General features: G+C 41.4%; 1 protein-coding gene across 3 annotated transcripts in view; it reads right to left on the bottom strand.

The window, feature by feature from the left end:
* Positions 1–18,303, bottom strand: part of LYN (LYN proto-oncogene, Src family tyrosine kinase) — a 163,750-nt gene that overhangs the window by 53,696 nt on the left and 91,751 nt on the right. For all 3 annotated transcript variants that reach the window (XM_030794988.1, XM_003255972.4, XM_003255973.4), the window contains 5 exons: positions 12,335–12,440; positions 9,487–9,585; positions 9,260–9,363; positions 7,936–8,085; positions 6,065–6,217 (listed from right to left, as the gene is read on the bottom strand). In XM_030794988.1, the coding sequence (XP_030650848.1) occupies positions 6,065–6,217; positions 7,936–8,085; positions 9,260–9,363; positions 9,487–9,585; positions 12,335–12,440 (612 nt within the window). The remainder of the gene's footprint in view (positions 1–6,064; positions 6,218–7,935; positions 8,086–9,259; positions 9,364–9,486; positions 9,586–12,334; positions 12,441–18,303) is intronic.

Raw genomic sequence — 18,303 nt, 5'->3', positions numbered from 1 at the left:
TTAGAATGTTGTCATGACTCCAAAAAGAAATCCCATGCTCATTAGCAGTCACTCCTATCATACTCCCAGGTCCCCCAGCCCTAGGCAACCAGTCATCTACTTTCTAACTCTAGATTTGCCTATTCTGGACATTTCATATAAATAGAACGGTATAATATGTGCTCCTTTGGGCCTGATTTCTTTCACTTAACATAGTGTTATTATAAGGCATCCATAAAACAGCATGGCATCCATGTTGAAGCATGCCAGGTCATTTTTTTTTTTTATTGCCAAATACTCCATTGTATGAATATACCACATTTTATTGACCCATTCATCATCTGATAGACATTTGGGTTGTTTGTACTTTTTGGCTATTACAAATAATGCTACTATGAACACTCATGTACAAGTTTTTATGTGGACATATGTTATCCTTTTTGTATTATTTCTCACAATGGCATGTAAATCCACAATTATCTCAAAATAAAAAAAATTAAAAAGCAAAAATAAAAACAACTTCTATTTAGTGGGGAAACCCTGGGCAATTTCTTTCCTCTACTGTATAGCCTTTGCACTAATGTGACATATTTTCTTTCTAAAGATAACAGTGCTTTGAATGCTGTCAATTGAACTTACCTGCACAATTTCTTTCAATTGTTATGCAATCCCTCTGAGATAGGTTCCATTAAACCCCATTTTAGACGAGGCTCTACTGCCTCTGTCATTTAAAACGTTATTAGTGGATCAAGTAAAAAACACAATTTAAAAAGTGAGAAAAGGACTTGAACATACGTTTCTCCAAAGAAGATGTAGAAATGACCAGGAAGGACATGAAAAGATGCTTGGTCACTAATTATTAGGAAAACACAAATCAAAACCACAGTAAGATACCATCTCACATCTATTAAAATGACAACTATCAAAAAAGCCAACCAGCCAACAAAAAAAAATCCCCAAAACAGAAAATAGCAACTGTTGGTGAGGCTGTGGAGAAAGGGAATACTTACACACTGTCAGTGGGAATGTAAAATGGTGCAGCCAATATAGAAAACAGTACGGCAGTTCCTCTAAATTTTAAAGATAGAAGAATTACAGGATCCAGCAATTCCACTTCTGGATTTATACTCAAAGGAATGGAAAATAAGGTCTCAGAGAGGTATCTGTGCACCCATGTTCACAGTGGCATATTCACAATAGCCAAAAGGTAGAAACAACCTAATTGTCCATCAACAGATAAATAAACAAAATGGTATGTATGCATATAAAGGAATATTATTCAGCCTTAAAAAGCAAAGAAATTCTGACACATGCTACGACATAGATAAACCTTGGAGGCATCATGCTAAGTGAAGTAAGCCAGAGACAAAAAGACAAATACTGTATGATTCTAATTATTTGAGGAACCTAAGGTAGTCAAATTCATAGAGGCAGAAAGTAGCATGGTGGTTGCCAGAAGCTGGAGGGAGAGGGGATCAGGGAGTTGGTGTTAAAGAGTACACAGTCTCTCAGTTTTATCAGATGAAAAGAGAGTCTGGAGATTGGTTGCGTAACAGTATAGATGCATTTAACACTACTGAAATGTACACCTAAACATCGCTAAAACGCAAATTTTACGTCACGTGTATTTTACCACAATTTTTAAAAATGGAATGAGCAAATCTATTCAAGTGATGTATTTTCTCAAGATTTTTACCCTGTTTCAGACAGTCTAAATAAAAAGTAACAATTTGTACAGAACAATCAGATACTTTCCAACACTCCATTCTCTTCTCTTCTAAACTTGTTTCTCCTAGGCACCACCTGGATATATGTTAAGCAAAAGTTCTCTGAAATTAAGCTGTGTGCAGGAAAGGAAGAGAAATAGGAGGATTCGGTGTATCTGGAATTAGAAGCAAGGAGGTTTTCCCAATCCCAGAAAGGACCAATGTTCTTAAGCTCCAGGTGTACAATTTTAGTGCAGACTTGCACCTTATGACAGAACAGGGGATGTAGGCAGGTCTGCTGAGGTGTGTGCTCCAGGCTGCCTAGCTCCAGACTTCCTGCTCCCAACCTTGCCAGGCACCCCCTGGAGGACGCACTGGCACCACAGCTGACAGCAGCACTTTTGATGCTAGGCATCCAGGCTGGCAGCAACTGCATATTGATTTATTTTTTGAGATGGGGTCTCACTCTGTCACCCAGTTTGGTGATAGCGGTGCAATCTCAGCTCACTGCAACGTCTGCCTCCCAGGCTCAAGCGATCCTCCCACCTCAGCCTCCTGCATAGATGGAAACACAGGTGCAACACCACCATGCTCAACTAATTTTTTTTGTATTTTTGATAGAGACAGGGTTTCACCATGTTGTCCAGGCTGGTCTCGAACTTCTGAGCTCAAGCGATCTACCTGCCTCGGCCTCCCGAAGTGCCAGGATTACAGGTGTGAGCCACTGTGCCCTGCCAACAACTGCATCTTTAAAAACAGTGTTACTGAGAAATAATTCACTCAAGCAGTTGGATATGAATGTACTTGGTTCACTTTACTTGTCTCTCAGGAGCAAATAGCATGCAATTTGATGCTTTATCCTGGCTTCACAGCTGAACAGGAGAGGCTGGAACAAAATTCCAAGCCATCACTTTATATGCAGGGCTACTGATTTAGGGTGAACCAGTACATCCACATTTCTTTTCATGACAGACACGTTAATTCCTTTGCCAGCAAATATCCATAGGAAAGTCTAATTGGATTATTTATGGCTCTGTTTTATGATTAAAATTGGGGAAAATGCATCAAAATACAGCTTCCAATAACTAGAATCAAAAACAAAAAAGTGTCAATAATAAAAATAGGGCACACAGAGTCAGACTCTGGGAAACATCCCAGGTGCATAATCTCATTCTTCCTTTGAACAACTGATAAGATAGGAGTTTGTCCATTTCACTGATGTGGAAACTGAGGCTAGGGAAGTCAAATTAGCTTAGAAATAGTGTAGCAAACAATTGAGTCCAGGGTTCCCAGATGCCAGAGCAGCCTGGCTCTCTCACTGCCTTGAATGACCTTAAGTTGCTTATCTGATTCTCAGTGATGTTGTTTATCAAATGATCACAGTAATGCCTCTCATTCACAGTGCTACAGCAATGAGTAAGTGAGAATGTCAATGCAAACTCACTTAGAGCAGGGCCTGTAGAGCGTGTACACTCTTTTCTCCCTTCCTCCTGTCTTCTCCTCCTTCTCCCCACACAAAGTCACAGTAAGTACTCAGATGGACTAAGAGCACAATTAAGTGTGATTGTGATCCTGGTTTTCCTGCCAATACTCTCAGTGAACAGACAGGGAAGCCAAGAAGAGAACGCAGAAGTCCCTGGATCTTGACGTGAGCCAACGGGGTTGGAACAGACATGTTCAAGGAGCAAGGGAGGAGGACAGAAAGGACCGGAGCTTTATAGAGAAGTGACGGCTTCTAAGAGGGAAGAGAATTCACAGATCGTGCTGAAACCATTTGGAGAAAGTTCTATTTACGCAATCTTAAACAAACTTCCCACAGAGTATTTATTTACTACAAAAGGGAGTAAAAAGTTGCCACGGAGAAACTAAATTTAAATGATCCATTTAAACTTTCGGATCACTTTAAATAAAAGTGATGGTGGATTACTGTAGACCAAATCAAATAAAACATCATTAAGAATAGGACCGGCTAATACTATGCCTCCTGACAGGTGTGCTGAGAACAAAGCACTGCTTACGTGCTTAGACACTCTTCACAAAACTCAGCAAGTCATGGCTGCACTTAATCTCAGGTGGTCAACGGCAATAATAACATCTATGTATGTGTACGTATATAAAAGAACAAGAAAATTAGGACAGTATTAACAATTGGTGAATCTATGTGAAGGATATACAATATTCATTATACTATTCCTGCCCCATTCTGTAGATTTGGAAAAAAGTAAATATAAACATCAAAGGAGGAAAAAAGAAGCCAAGTCATTTTCTTTTAATGAGCGTATAATAGTTTTGTGGTTCTTCAAAAAATTCAACAGAGGCTTACCACATGCCCCAGCAATTGAACTCCTAGGTTTATACACAAGAGAAATGAAAATGTGTCCACATAATAATTTGTATGAGAACATTCATACAGCATTATTCATAACAGTCAAAAGGTAAAAACAACTGAAAGGTCCACCAATGGACAAGTAGATAAACAAACTCTGGTATAGTCATGCAATGGAATATTACTCAGCCATAAAACAAGAAAATTCTAATACATTCTACAACATGGATGAACCTTGAAAACATTATGCTAGGTGAAATAAGCCAGACACAAAAGGACAAATAAATGATTCCACTTATATGAGGTACCTAGAGTGGTTAAATTTATAGAGACAGAAAGAATGGTGGTTGCCAGGGGCTGAGGGGTGGGGGGAATGAAGAGTGATTGTTTATTGGGTACATTGTTTCCTTTTGGGATGATGAAAACATTTTGAAAGTAGATGGAGGTGGTGGCTGCACAATATTGTTAATGTACTAAATGCCACTGAATTGTTCATTTTAAATGATTAATTTATGTCACGTGAATTTCATGTTAATTAAAAAAGAGCACATAGAGAAATGAGGAGGCAGACAACAGAGTGTGCATGGGAAGAGATATCATTCAGAGTGAGCACTCACACCCATGAATCTGCTGAGGGGAGCAGAAACGGAGGACCTGATTTGCACTGGCAACCAGTTCAGACACATGCAGATCCACACGGAGAATGTGAAGTCATGTAATTACAGTTTACCCGAATTCTGCAAATATGTGCAGAAAGACTTACAGTGCAGTAAGAATTAATGATAGGCTGGCTCAGTATGTGCCGTGTTTAAAAGACACGTCTGCTCAAGAGGGGCCAACAGGAGAAAGCGAGCAAGGCTGTGATCCCAGGGGCCAAGACTGTAGAGGGAAAACCTGGATGCAGCGGTGACATGCCCACGTGGCTGCAGCTTCCGTTCTGCCGGGGCTGGAGAGTGTTTAAAAGGCATCTGCCCCTTCCATTTAGAAATCACATTTGCTTTCATTCAACAAAGCTGACACAGAAAAAGTGACCCAGTCAGATGTGTGTGACCTAACATGTTACCCTTTCCAGAAATAACCGCACATTCCATTAGAACCATTAAGAGAATGTTATGCTTTAGCATTTTTGTTCTAAAAAACTCTTATCACCAAAGTTCACATTCACTATGAAAGCTTTTATTTATTTATTTATTTATTTATTTATGTTGAAGCAGGGTCTCACTGTGTTACCCAGGCTGGAGTGCAGGAGTGCCATCTCGGCCCACTGCAGCCTCAACCTCCTTGGCTTAAGTGATCCTCCCACCTCAGCCTCCCAAGTGGCTGGAACTACAGGCACATACCACGGCACCTGGCTAACTTCTTTATTTGTAGAGACGGGTCTCCCTACGTTGCTCAGGCTGTTCTCAGCCTCCTAGGTTCAAGCAATCTTCCTGCTTCACCCTCCCAAAGTGCTGGGATTACAGGCACGAGCCACTGTGCTCAGCCCACTATAAAAACTTTTTTAAAAGTAGGTAAATGAAAAGAATCCCCTGGAAAAAGCCACTGCTATAATCTTGCTGCACTTCTTGCCAGCCTGAGAAGGCAATACTTAATGTTAAGAAATGATTTCTTCATGACGTGACTTTGAGAACCTTAGAAACTTTCTTGGTGACCCTGGAATTGTAATACATTGAGGTTTTCTATTAAGCCAATGGGTCCCAGCCCTAAGATAACCTTTCCCAGAGATGGAAGCAAATTTCTTGCACTTGAACTGTGCATCCAGAGAATCTGGAGATGAGGGAATCATGAAGAAATGGGCAGATGATCAAGATAAATACCCATTACTCCCCTCCTTACAAACATTAAGAGAATTACTAAGTCACAAGAAAGAGCAAGAGCTGAAGTAAATAGATTTCGCAGGCCAGTTCTTGGCCCCGAAGGACAGAGGAAAACAAATTAAATGATGCTTCTGACATAATTTAGTGTCTGGCTCAGAAGCTGATCGAAATCGGCTTGAGCCTTTACTTCTGTCACCATCTCTAGAAGGACATAGGCCCCCGAGACACACACTTACCCATCCAGACTTCCCCAAACTGCCCAGCGCCGAGCCTTTTCACCAACTTGATGGACTCCCGGGGGATCTCCCAGGCATCTTTATCCCATGGCTTCTGTGGCTTGGGACTAATACAAGCCTTCTCCAATCTTCTGCACAAACCATCTGGCTGCTCTAATTTGAAAGGGGAAAATGAAGGTTAAGAAATGCAATACTTTGTACTTTACCTGTGTCTATAAAGAAAAGCTTGAACTAGGAGCCTTATAGTGTCCAACCTGCTACAGTCTGTGAACTAAAATGCATCCTTGACATAATTGTGACTTTTGAAATTTGTGGGTTTTTTTGTTTTTCTTTTTTTTTGAGATGAAGTTTCACTCTTATCGCCCAGGCTGGAGTGCAATGGGCTATCTCGGCTCACTGCAACCTCCACCTCCTGGGTTCAAGCAATTCTTCTGCCTCAGCCTCCCAAGTAACTGGGATTACAGGCATACACCACTATGCCCAGCTAATTTTTTTATTTTTTAGTAGAGACAGAGTTTCACTATGTTGGCCAGGCTGGTCACAAACTCCTGACCTCAAGTGATCCACCCGCCTCAGCCTCCCAAAGTGCTGGATTACAGGCGTGAGCCACCACGCCCGGCCTGAAATTTATATAAGAAAAACCATTTAAAACATACTTGATTGCATTCATCAGCACTGCTAACATACATGAACAAAAACAACAAAGCCAACAGACAACCACAGGCTGACAGATTGTCACACTTAATAAAATGTGATTTCAGATTACTAAGCCCACATTAAGCTTCCCAGGGCACCATAGTGGGGACTCGGTCATGTCACCACTGGACCCCAGGCCCCAGAACAGAGCCAGAGTACCATAAACCCTCAGCATGTGCCGGATGCACACAGGAATGGAAGGGCGGAGGGAGGCAAGAATCTACAAAATCGGAAGCACGTTGCTCTATCCATGTTTTGGGACTCAAGCAAACTTATAATGTGCATCCCCTTCGAGCAGGTCATAGAAAGGAGCCGGGGCAACAACCACTCAACTGACTCCAATCACACAGGAAAGGGACCCAGAGTCTCAGGCCCAGGCTTCTCAGGGCTGCAAAGTGGCACTGGAGACAGGGACACTGACCTGCCACTTGTAAATATTTCAGTGGTAGTGTTATATCTGTTTGACTTTACCAAGAATATACATTACTTTTACACACACACACACACAAACACAGATCTGCAAATCTGCGTTCCTATTCCAGATATTCAGATGCATTGTAAAAATATATGCAAAGATAATATATATTTTTCTCTTGGTAATTTTGGAACACTGAATGTCAAACAGCATGTACTAGGTGGGAAGGACTGACAGAATTATTCACAAGGATCAAATCTTACTTTGTGTATTTAACTATAGATTAATTAATCGCTTTTACTTTAGTATTTGTTTTTTGAGACAGAGTCTTGCTCTGTCACCCAGGCTGGAGTGCAGTGGCGCGATCTCGGCTCACTGCAATCTCCGCCTCCTGTGTTCAAGTGATTCTCCTGCCTCAGCCTCCCGAATAGCTGGGACTACAGGCGCGCACCATTATGCCTGGCTAATTTTTTTTTTCTAGTAGAGATGGGGTATCACCATGTTGGCCATGCTGGTCTCGAACTCCTGACCTCAAGTGATCCACCTGCCTTGGCCTCCCAAAGTGCTGGGATTACAGGCGTGAGCCACTGTGCCTGGCCTAACTATAGATTAATTTAGAACCATTTATAGAATATGACCTGCAACTGTATCTAAGAGAAATACGATGCATAAAAAGTTTTAATATAAAAATAGTGTTTGATGTCCTATACATATCATAACAAATATATTTTGTCTTGCTGAACCTTCAGTTTTTACTTACTTTGGTAATGTTTAATCATGTCGCTGATACAGGGAAAAGTGATTCGTGGAGAGATGTAATAGCCCCCATTATCCAGACTTCTAATTTTGTAGTGCTTAATAACATCACCATGCACAGGGTCAAAGTCTCTGACAGACAGAGAGAAGCTTCCTATGGGGGGAAAAGTGTAAGTAAATGTTTATATCTCACAAATGTAAGATTTGCATTATACAACAACTGCAGTACACATTTTGTGATACACATATGCAAAATACATATATATATGAAATTTGTATAAAATGCATAATTTTAAAAGTCCTATAAAAATTCTACTTGACAAATGAAGCTGGCATTTTGTTTGCTGTGTAGCTTGCCAACATACCATTTTCTTTCTTCATGATAATTTTTAAAAATTATTATTCAGCTATATTTAAAATTTTTTAAGTTACTTTGATTTTCTCTTTTTTTTTTTTTTTTTGAAACAGGTTCTTGCTCTGTCACCCAGGCTGGAGTACAGTGGCACAATCATAGCTAACTGCAGCCTCGACCTCTTGGGCTCACACGATCTTTCTACTCCAACCTCTCAAGTAGCTGAGACCACGATCATGCACCACCACGCCTGGCTAATTTTTAATTTCTTATAGAAACAGGCTCTTGCTATGTTGCCCAGGCTGGTATCAAACTGCTGGGTTCAAGTGATTCTCATGTCTTGGCCTCCCAAAGCATTGGGATTACAGGCCTGAGCCACCATGCCCAGCCTAATTTTCTTTGTCTTAAAATTTCAGGATTTATTCAAATAATAATGCAAAAGGCTCAGCAAACAAAGCCTGGTAAGAACTGGCCACAATCATGTGTGCTTTCTACAGTACTTTTCTTTTTTTTTTTGAGACAGTGCCTCACTCTGTCACTCAGGCTAGCTAGAGTGCAGTGGCGTGATCACGGCTCACTGCAGCCTCCCTTCCCTGGGTTCAGGTGATCTTCCTACCTCAGCCTCCAGAGTAGCTGGGACCATAGGCATGCGCTGCCAGGCCTGGCTAATTTTTGAATTTCTTGTAGAGATGGGGTCTTGCTATGTTGCCCAGGCTGGTCTCTAACTCCTGGACTCAAGTGATCCTCTCGCCTCGGCCTCCCAAAGTGTTAGGATTACAGGTGTGAGCCACCACACTCAACTATATTACTTTTAGTAGCACAACTAATCATTGAAGTTCGTTATTTGTTATCAAACCATAAAACTTTTGCTACCAGAGCATACTATATCCTTTTTTCCCCTTGAGTAGCTCTAGAATAGTTTCTAAAAATAATTTCCTAAATAGTGTTTTAAAAGAGGCCTTGAACAATTTCCTACCTTTTAATGTTTCACTTTCTCTAATAAGGAAAGCTCCAGCGCTATTTCCTGGTGCCAAAAGCTGCCTTTCTGCATCCTTCCTGGTTATATCCTTGAAAAACCACCTGTGAAGACATTTCAACATTTCCTGCATATTATGTTCCATGGCAAGAAAAAGGTGAAGAATATTAACAAGAAATCCAATGTGGCAAACAAAGCCACCAAGATGACAACACATGAGGACTCACTCTTCTGTTTCTAAGGTGTTGAGTTTGGCCACATAGTTGCTGGGGATGAAGCCTTCTTTTTTTGTTGAAAGGGACTTTGCTTTCCACCATTCTCCATGCCTAGAATAGAAATACACATCAAAAAGAAGCTAGAAGATTACATACTCCATGCATGTATCAAAATATCACAGATATCCCATAAATATGTATTTATGTACAGATATTACGTATCAATTAAAAAATTAAAAATAAAGAAAACATAGAGTTACCACAGGACCCAGCAACTACACTCCTTGACATATACCCAAGAAAGATGAAACCATAATGTCCACACAAAAACTTGTACATGAATGTTCAAAGCATCATTATTTGTAAAAGCAAAAAGTAGAAACAATCAAAATGCCTATCAACTGATGAATGGACAAAATCTGGAATATCTATCCAGTGGAATACTACTCAGCAGTGAAAGGAATGGAGTGCTGAGAGATGCTACAACAGGGATGAACTTTGAAAACATTATGCTAAATAAAAGAAGGCAGCCACAAAGGACCACATATTGTATGATTCCATTTATGTGAAATATCCAGAATAGGTCAGTCTTCAGAGATAAAAAGTAGATTCGTGGTTTCCCAGGGCTGCAGAGAATGGGAGAGTTGAGGTGACAGCTAAGGGGTGCAGGGTTTCCTTTTGGGGTATTTAAAATGTTCTAAAATGGATTGTGGTGATGATTGCACAATTCTGTGACTATACTAAAAAAAATCACAGAATTGTACACTTTAAGTAGATGGATTGTATGGTATTGTGAATTCTCAATAAAGCTATTAAAAAGAGAGAGAGAGAGAGAGAGAGAGAGAAAGAAAAGAAGCCAGGAGTGAGGGTTTTGAATGTTCACAACACAAAGAAAGAATAAATGTTCCAGATGATGGATATGCTAATTACGCTGATTTGATCCATACACACTGCATACACATATCAAAATATCACTCTGTATCCCATGACTGCACATAATTATTCTATGTCAACTAAAAATAAAAAGAAAAAAGTGTTTATATCCAAGACTCAACAGCTACAATAGCAATTGTCTCAAGATGTTTGTTTAGGATGGTGAAGGTGGGTGGAAAACATCTCTGGAACCCCAGAATCCAGTGGGAAAATTCACTCTTTGTGATGGAATTAAAATATGTTTAGAGACAGAAGCAAAGGAAAACAGCCTTACAACTAAAGTATGCATCACTGTGATCAGGGGTGCACAAAGAAGAGTTGGTACAAATGGCTCCCATCTCACAGAAACAAAAGGTTTGTAACTTGCCCCAGGATAGCTAAGAAATGCTTTCAAATCCTTATAGAAATGAGAGTCAAGGGAATATTGGTCCATAGTTCATGCATTATAAACTCCTTTGTTCAAACATCTAGTTTTCACAGAGATGGACACCATGAAAAGAAGAAAACCATAAAACAATTCCAAGCAAGTGAGCTTCATCACCATGCTCGAGTCCTCAGCAGAAAGGTAGGCATGGAGCCAGGGAGGAGGCAGGGAGAGCACAGGAAGAAGCAAGCAGGTAAGCTGGTAATGGGGGAAGGAATGGGTCCCTTTGAGCCTTAACTGCATTCTTCTATAAATTCCACACACAGACAGGATCCTTGTCTGTAAGGCATGAAGGCAACTAGAACTAATACTAAGCTCTGCCTCCTCTTTGCTTATGTTATATTTAAACACATGTGTCATGCTCACATCAACCCCATGATCTAGGTACTGTCATTCCCATTTTATAAGTAAAGAAACCAAGGTATAAAGTTTAAGGGTCTTGTCAAGGTCATAGAGCTATCAAGTGGCAGGGCCAGGATCAGGCTTAAGTTCATGTTCAACCCATAAGCAACATTGCTGTCAACCACGGAACACCTTGTCCTTAATAAGGGAGTCTCCCCCTCAAATCCTATTTGGCAGGTCACAGTGACATTTAAGGCAAGATTAGTAAGAAAAGCAAGCTAGAATTAAAGCAACTGGAGTTTCTTATTCTGAGCACTGTCCTGCATGCCTATGGTCTGACACTGACACATGCCTGAGTCAGCAAGAGGGGGTTGAGGAGATGACGACACTCAGGCGTCCTCACAAAAGCATGGCAGCTGCTGAGTTGAGAATTTTCCAACACGGCTGCTGTAGCTCAGCACCCTTAGAACTCAAACTAGGCTGGGCCCATGAACCCAGTCTAAACATGAGTAATATAACAAAAGAAAAGTGACATTTCAAGTATCATGCATGGGCCACACAGACCCAAATTTCTTAAGGTGGCAAGAGTGGATAAAGAAAGAAACCAAGCTGGGTGTGGTGGCTCACACCTGTAATCCCAGCACTTTGGGAGGCCAAGGCAGGAGAATTGCTTGACAGCAGGAGTTCAAGACCAGCCTGGGCAACATAACAAGATCCCATCTCTACAAAAATTTTAAAAATTAGCCAGGCATGGTGGCACATGCCTGTAGTCCTAACTTCTCAGGAGGGTGAGGTGAGAGGATTGCTTTAGCCTAGGAGTTCAAGGCTGCAGTGAGCTATGATCATGCCACTGCATTCTAGCCTGGATGACAGAGAGAGATCCTATCTCAAAAAAAAAAAAAAATAGTTTTAAAGAAAAACCACTGTCTGTCTTCAAAGGGAAACCCCCTGCAGTGTGCTCACAGACGGACTTAAAAGGAAAACCCCTTTGGCTCTATTCCTTCCACTGCCCACTCCCTGTGGGTAGCAAGGAGGCCTCATGCCCATTACAAGAAAGGGGCTGGGCTATGGCTGTAGCACCAGAAGCAAGACAAGGGGACAGCCTGCAGGGTTCAGTGGCCCGAGGAAACGAGCAGCCATGGCGTGCTTGAGAGCACTTACTCCTCCAGGACTTTCATCTTCTCTCCTTTCTTGAAAGACAAGTCGTCCGGGTGGATGCCATCATAGGGGTATAAGGCTACCACAATGTCTCCTTGTTCCTCTGGATCTAAAGATGAACACAAGAGAACACCTGTGAGAATCCATCAGCAGAAGCGTTTTAACAAACCTCATGGGGCACAAAGGATGAGAGGAAGCACTAAGAGAGGGGCAACTGGAAGAAGGACATGTACTTCCTGCCTAGTGGGCTCAGGGTCTGCACGGCCCACAGAGAGTACCTTGCTGTATACAGTGTCCAGTATTTGTTACTGCAAATCACTTAAATCTAAAACTATAAATATACACCCATGTTCACAGCAGGATTATTCAAAAAAGCCAAGATGTGGAATAATGCAAACGTCTATTGATGGAGGAACGGATAAACATCATGGGGCATTTTTTTTTTTTTTTTTTTTTTTGAGACGGAGTCTCGCTCTTGTCTCCCAGGCTGGAGTGCAATGGTGCAATCTCGGCTCACTGCAACCTCCACCTCCTGGGTTCAAGCTATTCTCCTGCCTCAGCCTCCCCAGTAGCTGGGATTACACTTGCCCACCACCATGCCTGGCTAATTTTTTGTGTTTTTAGTAGAGACGGGGTTTCACCATGTTGAGCAGGCTGGTCTCGAACTCCTGACCACAGGTGATCTACCTACCTCGGCCTCCCAAAATGCTGGGATTACAGGCGTGAGCCACTGCACCCGGCCAGGGCATATACTCACAAGGAAATATTATTCACTCTTAGAAGGAAATAAATTCTAACACTTTCTACAGCATGGATGAACCTTGAGGACATCACGCTAAGTGAAATAATCCAAACACAAAAGGACATTACTGTATGATTCCACTTCTAGGAGGTACCTAGAGTAGTGAAATTCATAAAGACAGAAAGAGCAGAGGTTGCCAGCGGCTGGGGGAGGAGGCAATGGGGACTTATTGTTTAATGGGTATGGAGTTTCCCATTAAATGGTAACTCCAAACCAATGGGTATGGAGTATGAGAAGATGCGTTCTGGAGATGGAGGGTGGTATTGGTTGTACAACAATGTGAATGTACCTAATGCCATTGAAATGTATACCTAAAAATAGTTAAGAGGGTAAATTTTTATGTTATATATGTCCCACAATAAAAAAATAAAAACAGGTGGAGCCAAGATGGCCGAATAGGAACAGCTCCGGTCTACAGCTCCCAGCCTGAGCGACACAGAAGACGGGTGATTTCTGCATTTCTCTCTGAGATTTGAAGAGAGCAGTGGTTCTCCCAGCACGCAGCTGGAGATCTCAGAACAGACAGACTGCCTCCTAAAGTGAGTCCCTCACCCCCGAGCAGCCTAACTGGGAGGCACCCCCCAGTAGGGACAGACTGACACCTCACTCAGCCGGGTACTCCTCTGAGACAAAACTTCCAGAGGAACTATCAGACAGCTGAATTTGTGGCCTCATGAAAATCCGCTGTTCTGCAGCCACCACTGCTGACACCCAGCCAAACAGGGTCTGGAGTGGACCTCTAGTAAACTCCAACAGACCTGCAGCTGAGGGTCCTGTCTGGTAGAAGGAAAACTAACAAACAGAAAGGACAACCACACCAAAAACCCATCTGTACATCATCATCATCAAAAACCAAAAGTAGATGAAACCACAAAGATGGGGAAAAAACAGAGCAGAAAAACTGGAAACTCTAAAAAGCAGAGCACCTCTGCTCCTCCAAAGGAACGCAGTTCCTCACCAGCAACGGAACAAAGCTGGACGGAGGATGACTTTGACGAGTTGAGAGAAGAAGGCTTCAGACGATCAAACTACTCCGAGCTACGGGAGGAAATTCAAAACAATAGCAAAGAAGTTAAAAACTTTGAAAAAAAATTAGACGAATGGATAACTAGAATAACCAATGGAGAGAAGGGCTTAAAGGAGCTGATGGAGCTGAAAGCCAAGTTTCGAGAATTATGCGAAGATTGCAGAAGCCTCGGTAGCAGATGCGATCAACTGGAAGAAAGGGTATCGCTGATGGAAGATGAAATGAATGAAATGAAGCGAGAAGGGAAGTTTAGAGAAAAAAGAATAAAAAGAAATGAACAAAGCCTCCAAGAAATTTGGGACTATGTGAAAAGACCAAACCTACGTCTGATTGGTGTACCTGAAAACGAGGGGAAGAATGGAACCAAGTTGGAAAACACTCTGCAGGATATTATCCAGGAGAACTTCCCCAATCTAGCAAGGCAGGCCAACATTCAGATTCAGGAAATACAGAGAATGCCACAAAGATACTCCTCGAGAAGAGCAACTCCAAGACACATAATTGTCAGATTCACCAAAGTTGAAATGAAGGAAAAAATGTTAAGGGCGGCCAGAGAGAAAGGTCGGGTTACCCACAAAGGGAAGCCCATCAGACTAACAGCTGATCTCTCCGCAGAAACTCTACAAGCCAGAAGAGAGTGGGGGCCGATATTCAACATTCTTAAAGAAAAGAATTTTCAACCCAGAATTTCATATCCAGCCAAACTAAGCTTCATAAGTGAAGGAGAAATAAAATCCTTTACAGACAAGCAAACACTGAGTGATTTTGTCACCACCAGGCCTGCCCTAAAAGAGCTCCTGAAGGAAGCACTAAACATGGAAAGGAACAACCAGTACCAGCCCCTACAAAAACATGCCAAATTGTAAAGACCATCGAGGCTAGGAAGAAACTGCATCAACTAACGAGCAAAATAACCAACTAACATCATAATGACAGGATCAGATTCACACATAACAATATTAACTTTAAATGTAAATGGGCTAAATGCTCCAATTAAAAGACACAGACTGGCAAACTGGATAAGGAGTCAGGACTCATCAGTGTGCTGTATTCAGGAAACCCATCTCATGTGCAGAGACACATATAGACTCAAAATAAAGGGATGGAGGAAGATCTATCAAGCAAATGGAAAACAAAAAAAGGCAGGGGTTGCAATCCTAGTCTCTGATAAAATAGACTTTAAACTAACAAAGATCAAAAGAGACAAAGAAGGCCATTACATAATGGTAAAGAGATCAATTCAACAAGAAGAGCTAACTATCCTAAATATATATACACCCAACACAGGAGCACCCAGATTCATAAAGCAAGTCCTGAGTGACCTACAAAGGGACTTAAACTCCCACACAATAATAACGGGAGATTTTAACACCCCACTGTCAATATTAGACAGATCAACGAGACAGAAAGTTAACAAGGATATCCAGGAATTGAACTCAGCTCTGCACAAAGTGGACCTAATAGACATCTACAGAACTCTCCACCCCAAATAAACAGAATATACATTTTTTTCAGCACCACACCACACCTATTGCAAAATTGACCACATAGTTGGTAGTAAAGCTCTCCTCATCAAATGTAAAAGAACAGAAATTATAACAAACTGTCTCTCAGACCACAGTGCAATCAAACTAGAACTCAGGATTAAGAAACTCACTCAAAACCGCTCAACTACATGGAAACTGAACAACCTGCTCCTGAATGACTATTGGGTACATAATGAAATGAAGGCAGAAATAAAGATGTTCTTTGAAACCAACGAGAACAAAGACACAACATACCAGAATCTCTGGGACATATTCAAAGCAGTGTGTAGAGGGAAATTTATAGCACTAAATGCCCACAAGAGAAAGCAGGAAAGATCCAAAATTGACACCCTAACATCACAATTAAAAGAACTAGAAAAGCAAGAGCAAACACATTCAAAAGCTAACAGAAGGCTAGAAATAACTAAAATCAGAGCAGAACTGAAGGAAATAGCGACACAAAAAACCCTTCAAAAAATTAATGAATCCAGGAGCTGGTTTTTTGAAAAGATCAACAAAATTGATAGACCGCTAGCAAGACTAATAAAGAAGAAAAGAGAGAAGAATCAAATAGATGCAATAAAAAATGAAAAAGGGGATATCACCACCGATCCCACAGAAATACAATCTACCATCAGAGAATACTACAAACACCACTATGCAAATAAACGAGAAAATCTAGAAGAAATGGATAAATTCCTCAACACATACACCCTCCCAAGACTAAACCAGGAAGAAGTTGAATCTCTGAATAGACCAATAACAGGATCTGAAATTGTGGCAATAATCAATAGCTTACCAACTAAAAAGAGTCCAGGACCTGATGGATTCACAGCCGAATTCTACCAGAGGTACAAGGAGGAACTGGTACCATTCCTTCTGAAACTATTCCAATCGATAGAAAAAGAGGGAATCCTCCCTAACACATTTTATGAAACCAACATTGTCCTGATACCAAAGCCTGGCAGAGACATAACCAAAAAAGAGAATTTCAGACCAATATCCTTGATGAACATTGATGCAAAAATCCTCAATAAAATACTGGCAAACCGAATCCAGCAGCACATCAAAAAGCTTATCCACCATGATCAAGTGGGCTTCATCCCTGGGATGCAAGGCTGGTTCAACATACACAAATCAATAAATGTAATCCAGCATATAAACAGAACCAAAGACAAAAACCACATGATTATCTCAATAGATGCAGAAAAGGCCTTTGACAAAATTCAACAACCCTTCATGCTAAAAACTCTCAATAAATTAGGTATTGATGGGACGTATCTCAAAATAATAAGAGCTATCTATGACAAACCCACAGCCAATATCATACTGAATGGGCAAAAACTGGAAGCATTCCCTTTGAAAACTGGCCCAAGACAGGGATGCCCTCTCTCACCACTCCTATTCAACATAGTGCTAGAAGTTCTGGCCAGAGCAATCAGGCAGGAGAAGGAAATAAAGGATATTTAATTAGGAAAAGAGGAAGTCAAATTGTCCCTGTTTGCAGATGACATGATTGTCTATCTAGAAAACCCCATCGTCTCAGCCCAAAATCTCCTTAGGCTGATTAGCAACTTCAGCAAAGTCTCAGGATACAAAATCAACGTACAAAAATCGCAAGCATTCTTGTACACCAATCACAGACAAACAGAGAGCCAAATCATGAGTGAACTCCCATTCACAATTGCTTCAAAGAGAATAAAATACTTAGGAATCCAACTTACAAGGGATGTGAAGGACCTCTTCAAGGAGAACTACAAACCACTGCTCAATGAAATAAAAGAGGATACAAACAAATGGAAGAACATTCCATGCTCATGGGTTGGAAGAATCAATATAGTGAAAATGGCCATACTGCCCAAGGTAATTTATAGATTCAATGCCATCCCCATCAAGCTACCAATGACTTTCTTCACAGAATTGGAAAAAACTACTTTAAAGTTCATATGGAACCAAAAAAGAGCCCGCATCACCAAGTCAATCCTAAGCCAAAAGAACAAAGCCGGAGGCATCACGCTACCTGACTTCAAACTATACCACAAGGCTACAGTAACCAAAACAGCATGGTACTGGTGCCACAACAGAGACATAGATCAATGGAACAGAACAGAGCCCTCAGAAATGATGCCGCATATCTACAACTATCTGATCTTTGACAAACCTGACAAAAACAAGAAATGGGGAAAGGATTCCCTATTTAATAAATGGTGCTGGGAAAACTGGCTAGTCATATGTAGAAGGCTGAAACTGGATCCCTTCCTTACACCTTATACAAAAATTAATTCAAGATGGATTAAAGGGGCCGGGCGCGGTGGCTCACGCTTGTAATCCCAGCACTTTGGGAGGCCGACAGGGGTGGATCACGAGGTCAGGAGATCGAGACCACGGTGAAACCCCGTCTGTACTAAAAATACAAAAAAAATTAGCCAGGCGTGGTGGTGGGCGCCTGTAGTCCCAGCTACTCGGAGAGGCTGAGGCAGGAGAATGTCGTGAACCCAGGAGGCGGAGCTTGCAGTGAGCCAAGATCGCGCCACTGCACTCCAGCCCGGGCGACAGAGCGAGACTCCGTCTCAAAAAAAAAAAAAAAAAAAAAAAAAAAAAAAAAAAAGATGGATTA

The sequence above is a fragment of the Nomascus leucogenys genome, chromosome 16, assembly GCF_006542625.1.
Source record: "Nomascus leucogenys isolate Asia chromosome 16, Asia_NLE_v1, whole genome shotgun sequence".
In the NCBI taxonomy this organism is placed as follows: domain Eukaryota; kingdom Metazoa; phylum Chordata; class Mammalia; order Primates; family Hylobatidae; genus Nomascus; species Nomascus leucogenys.
Note: the sequence above shows the minus strand (reverse complement) of the source record. Positions and strands in the feature narration are given on the sequence as shown.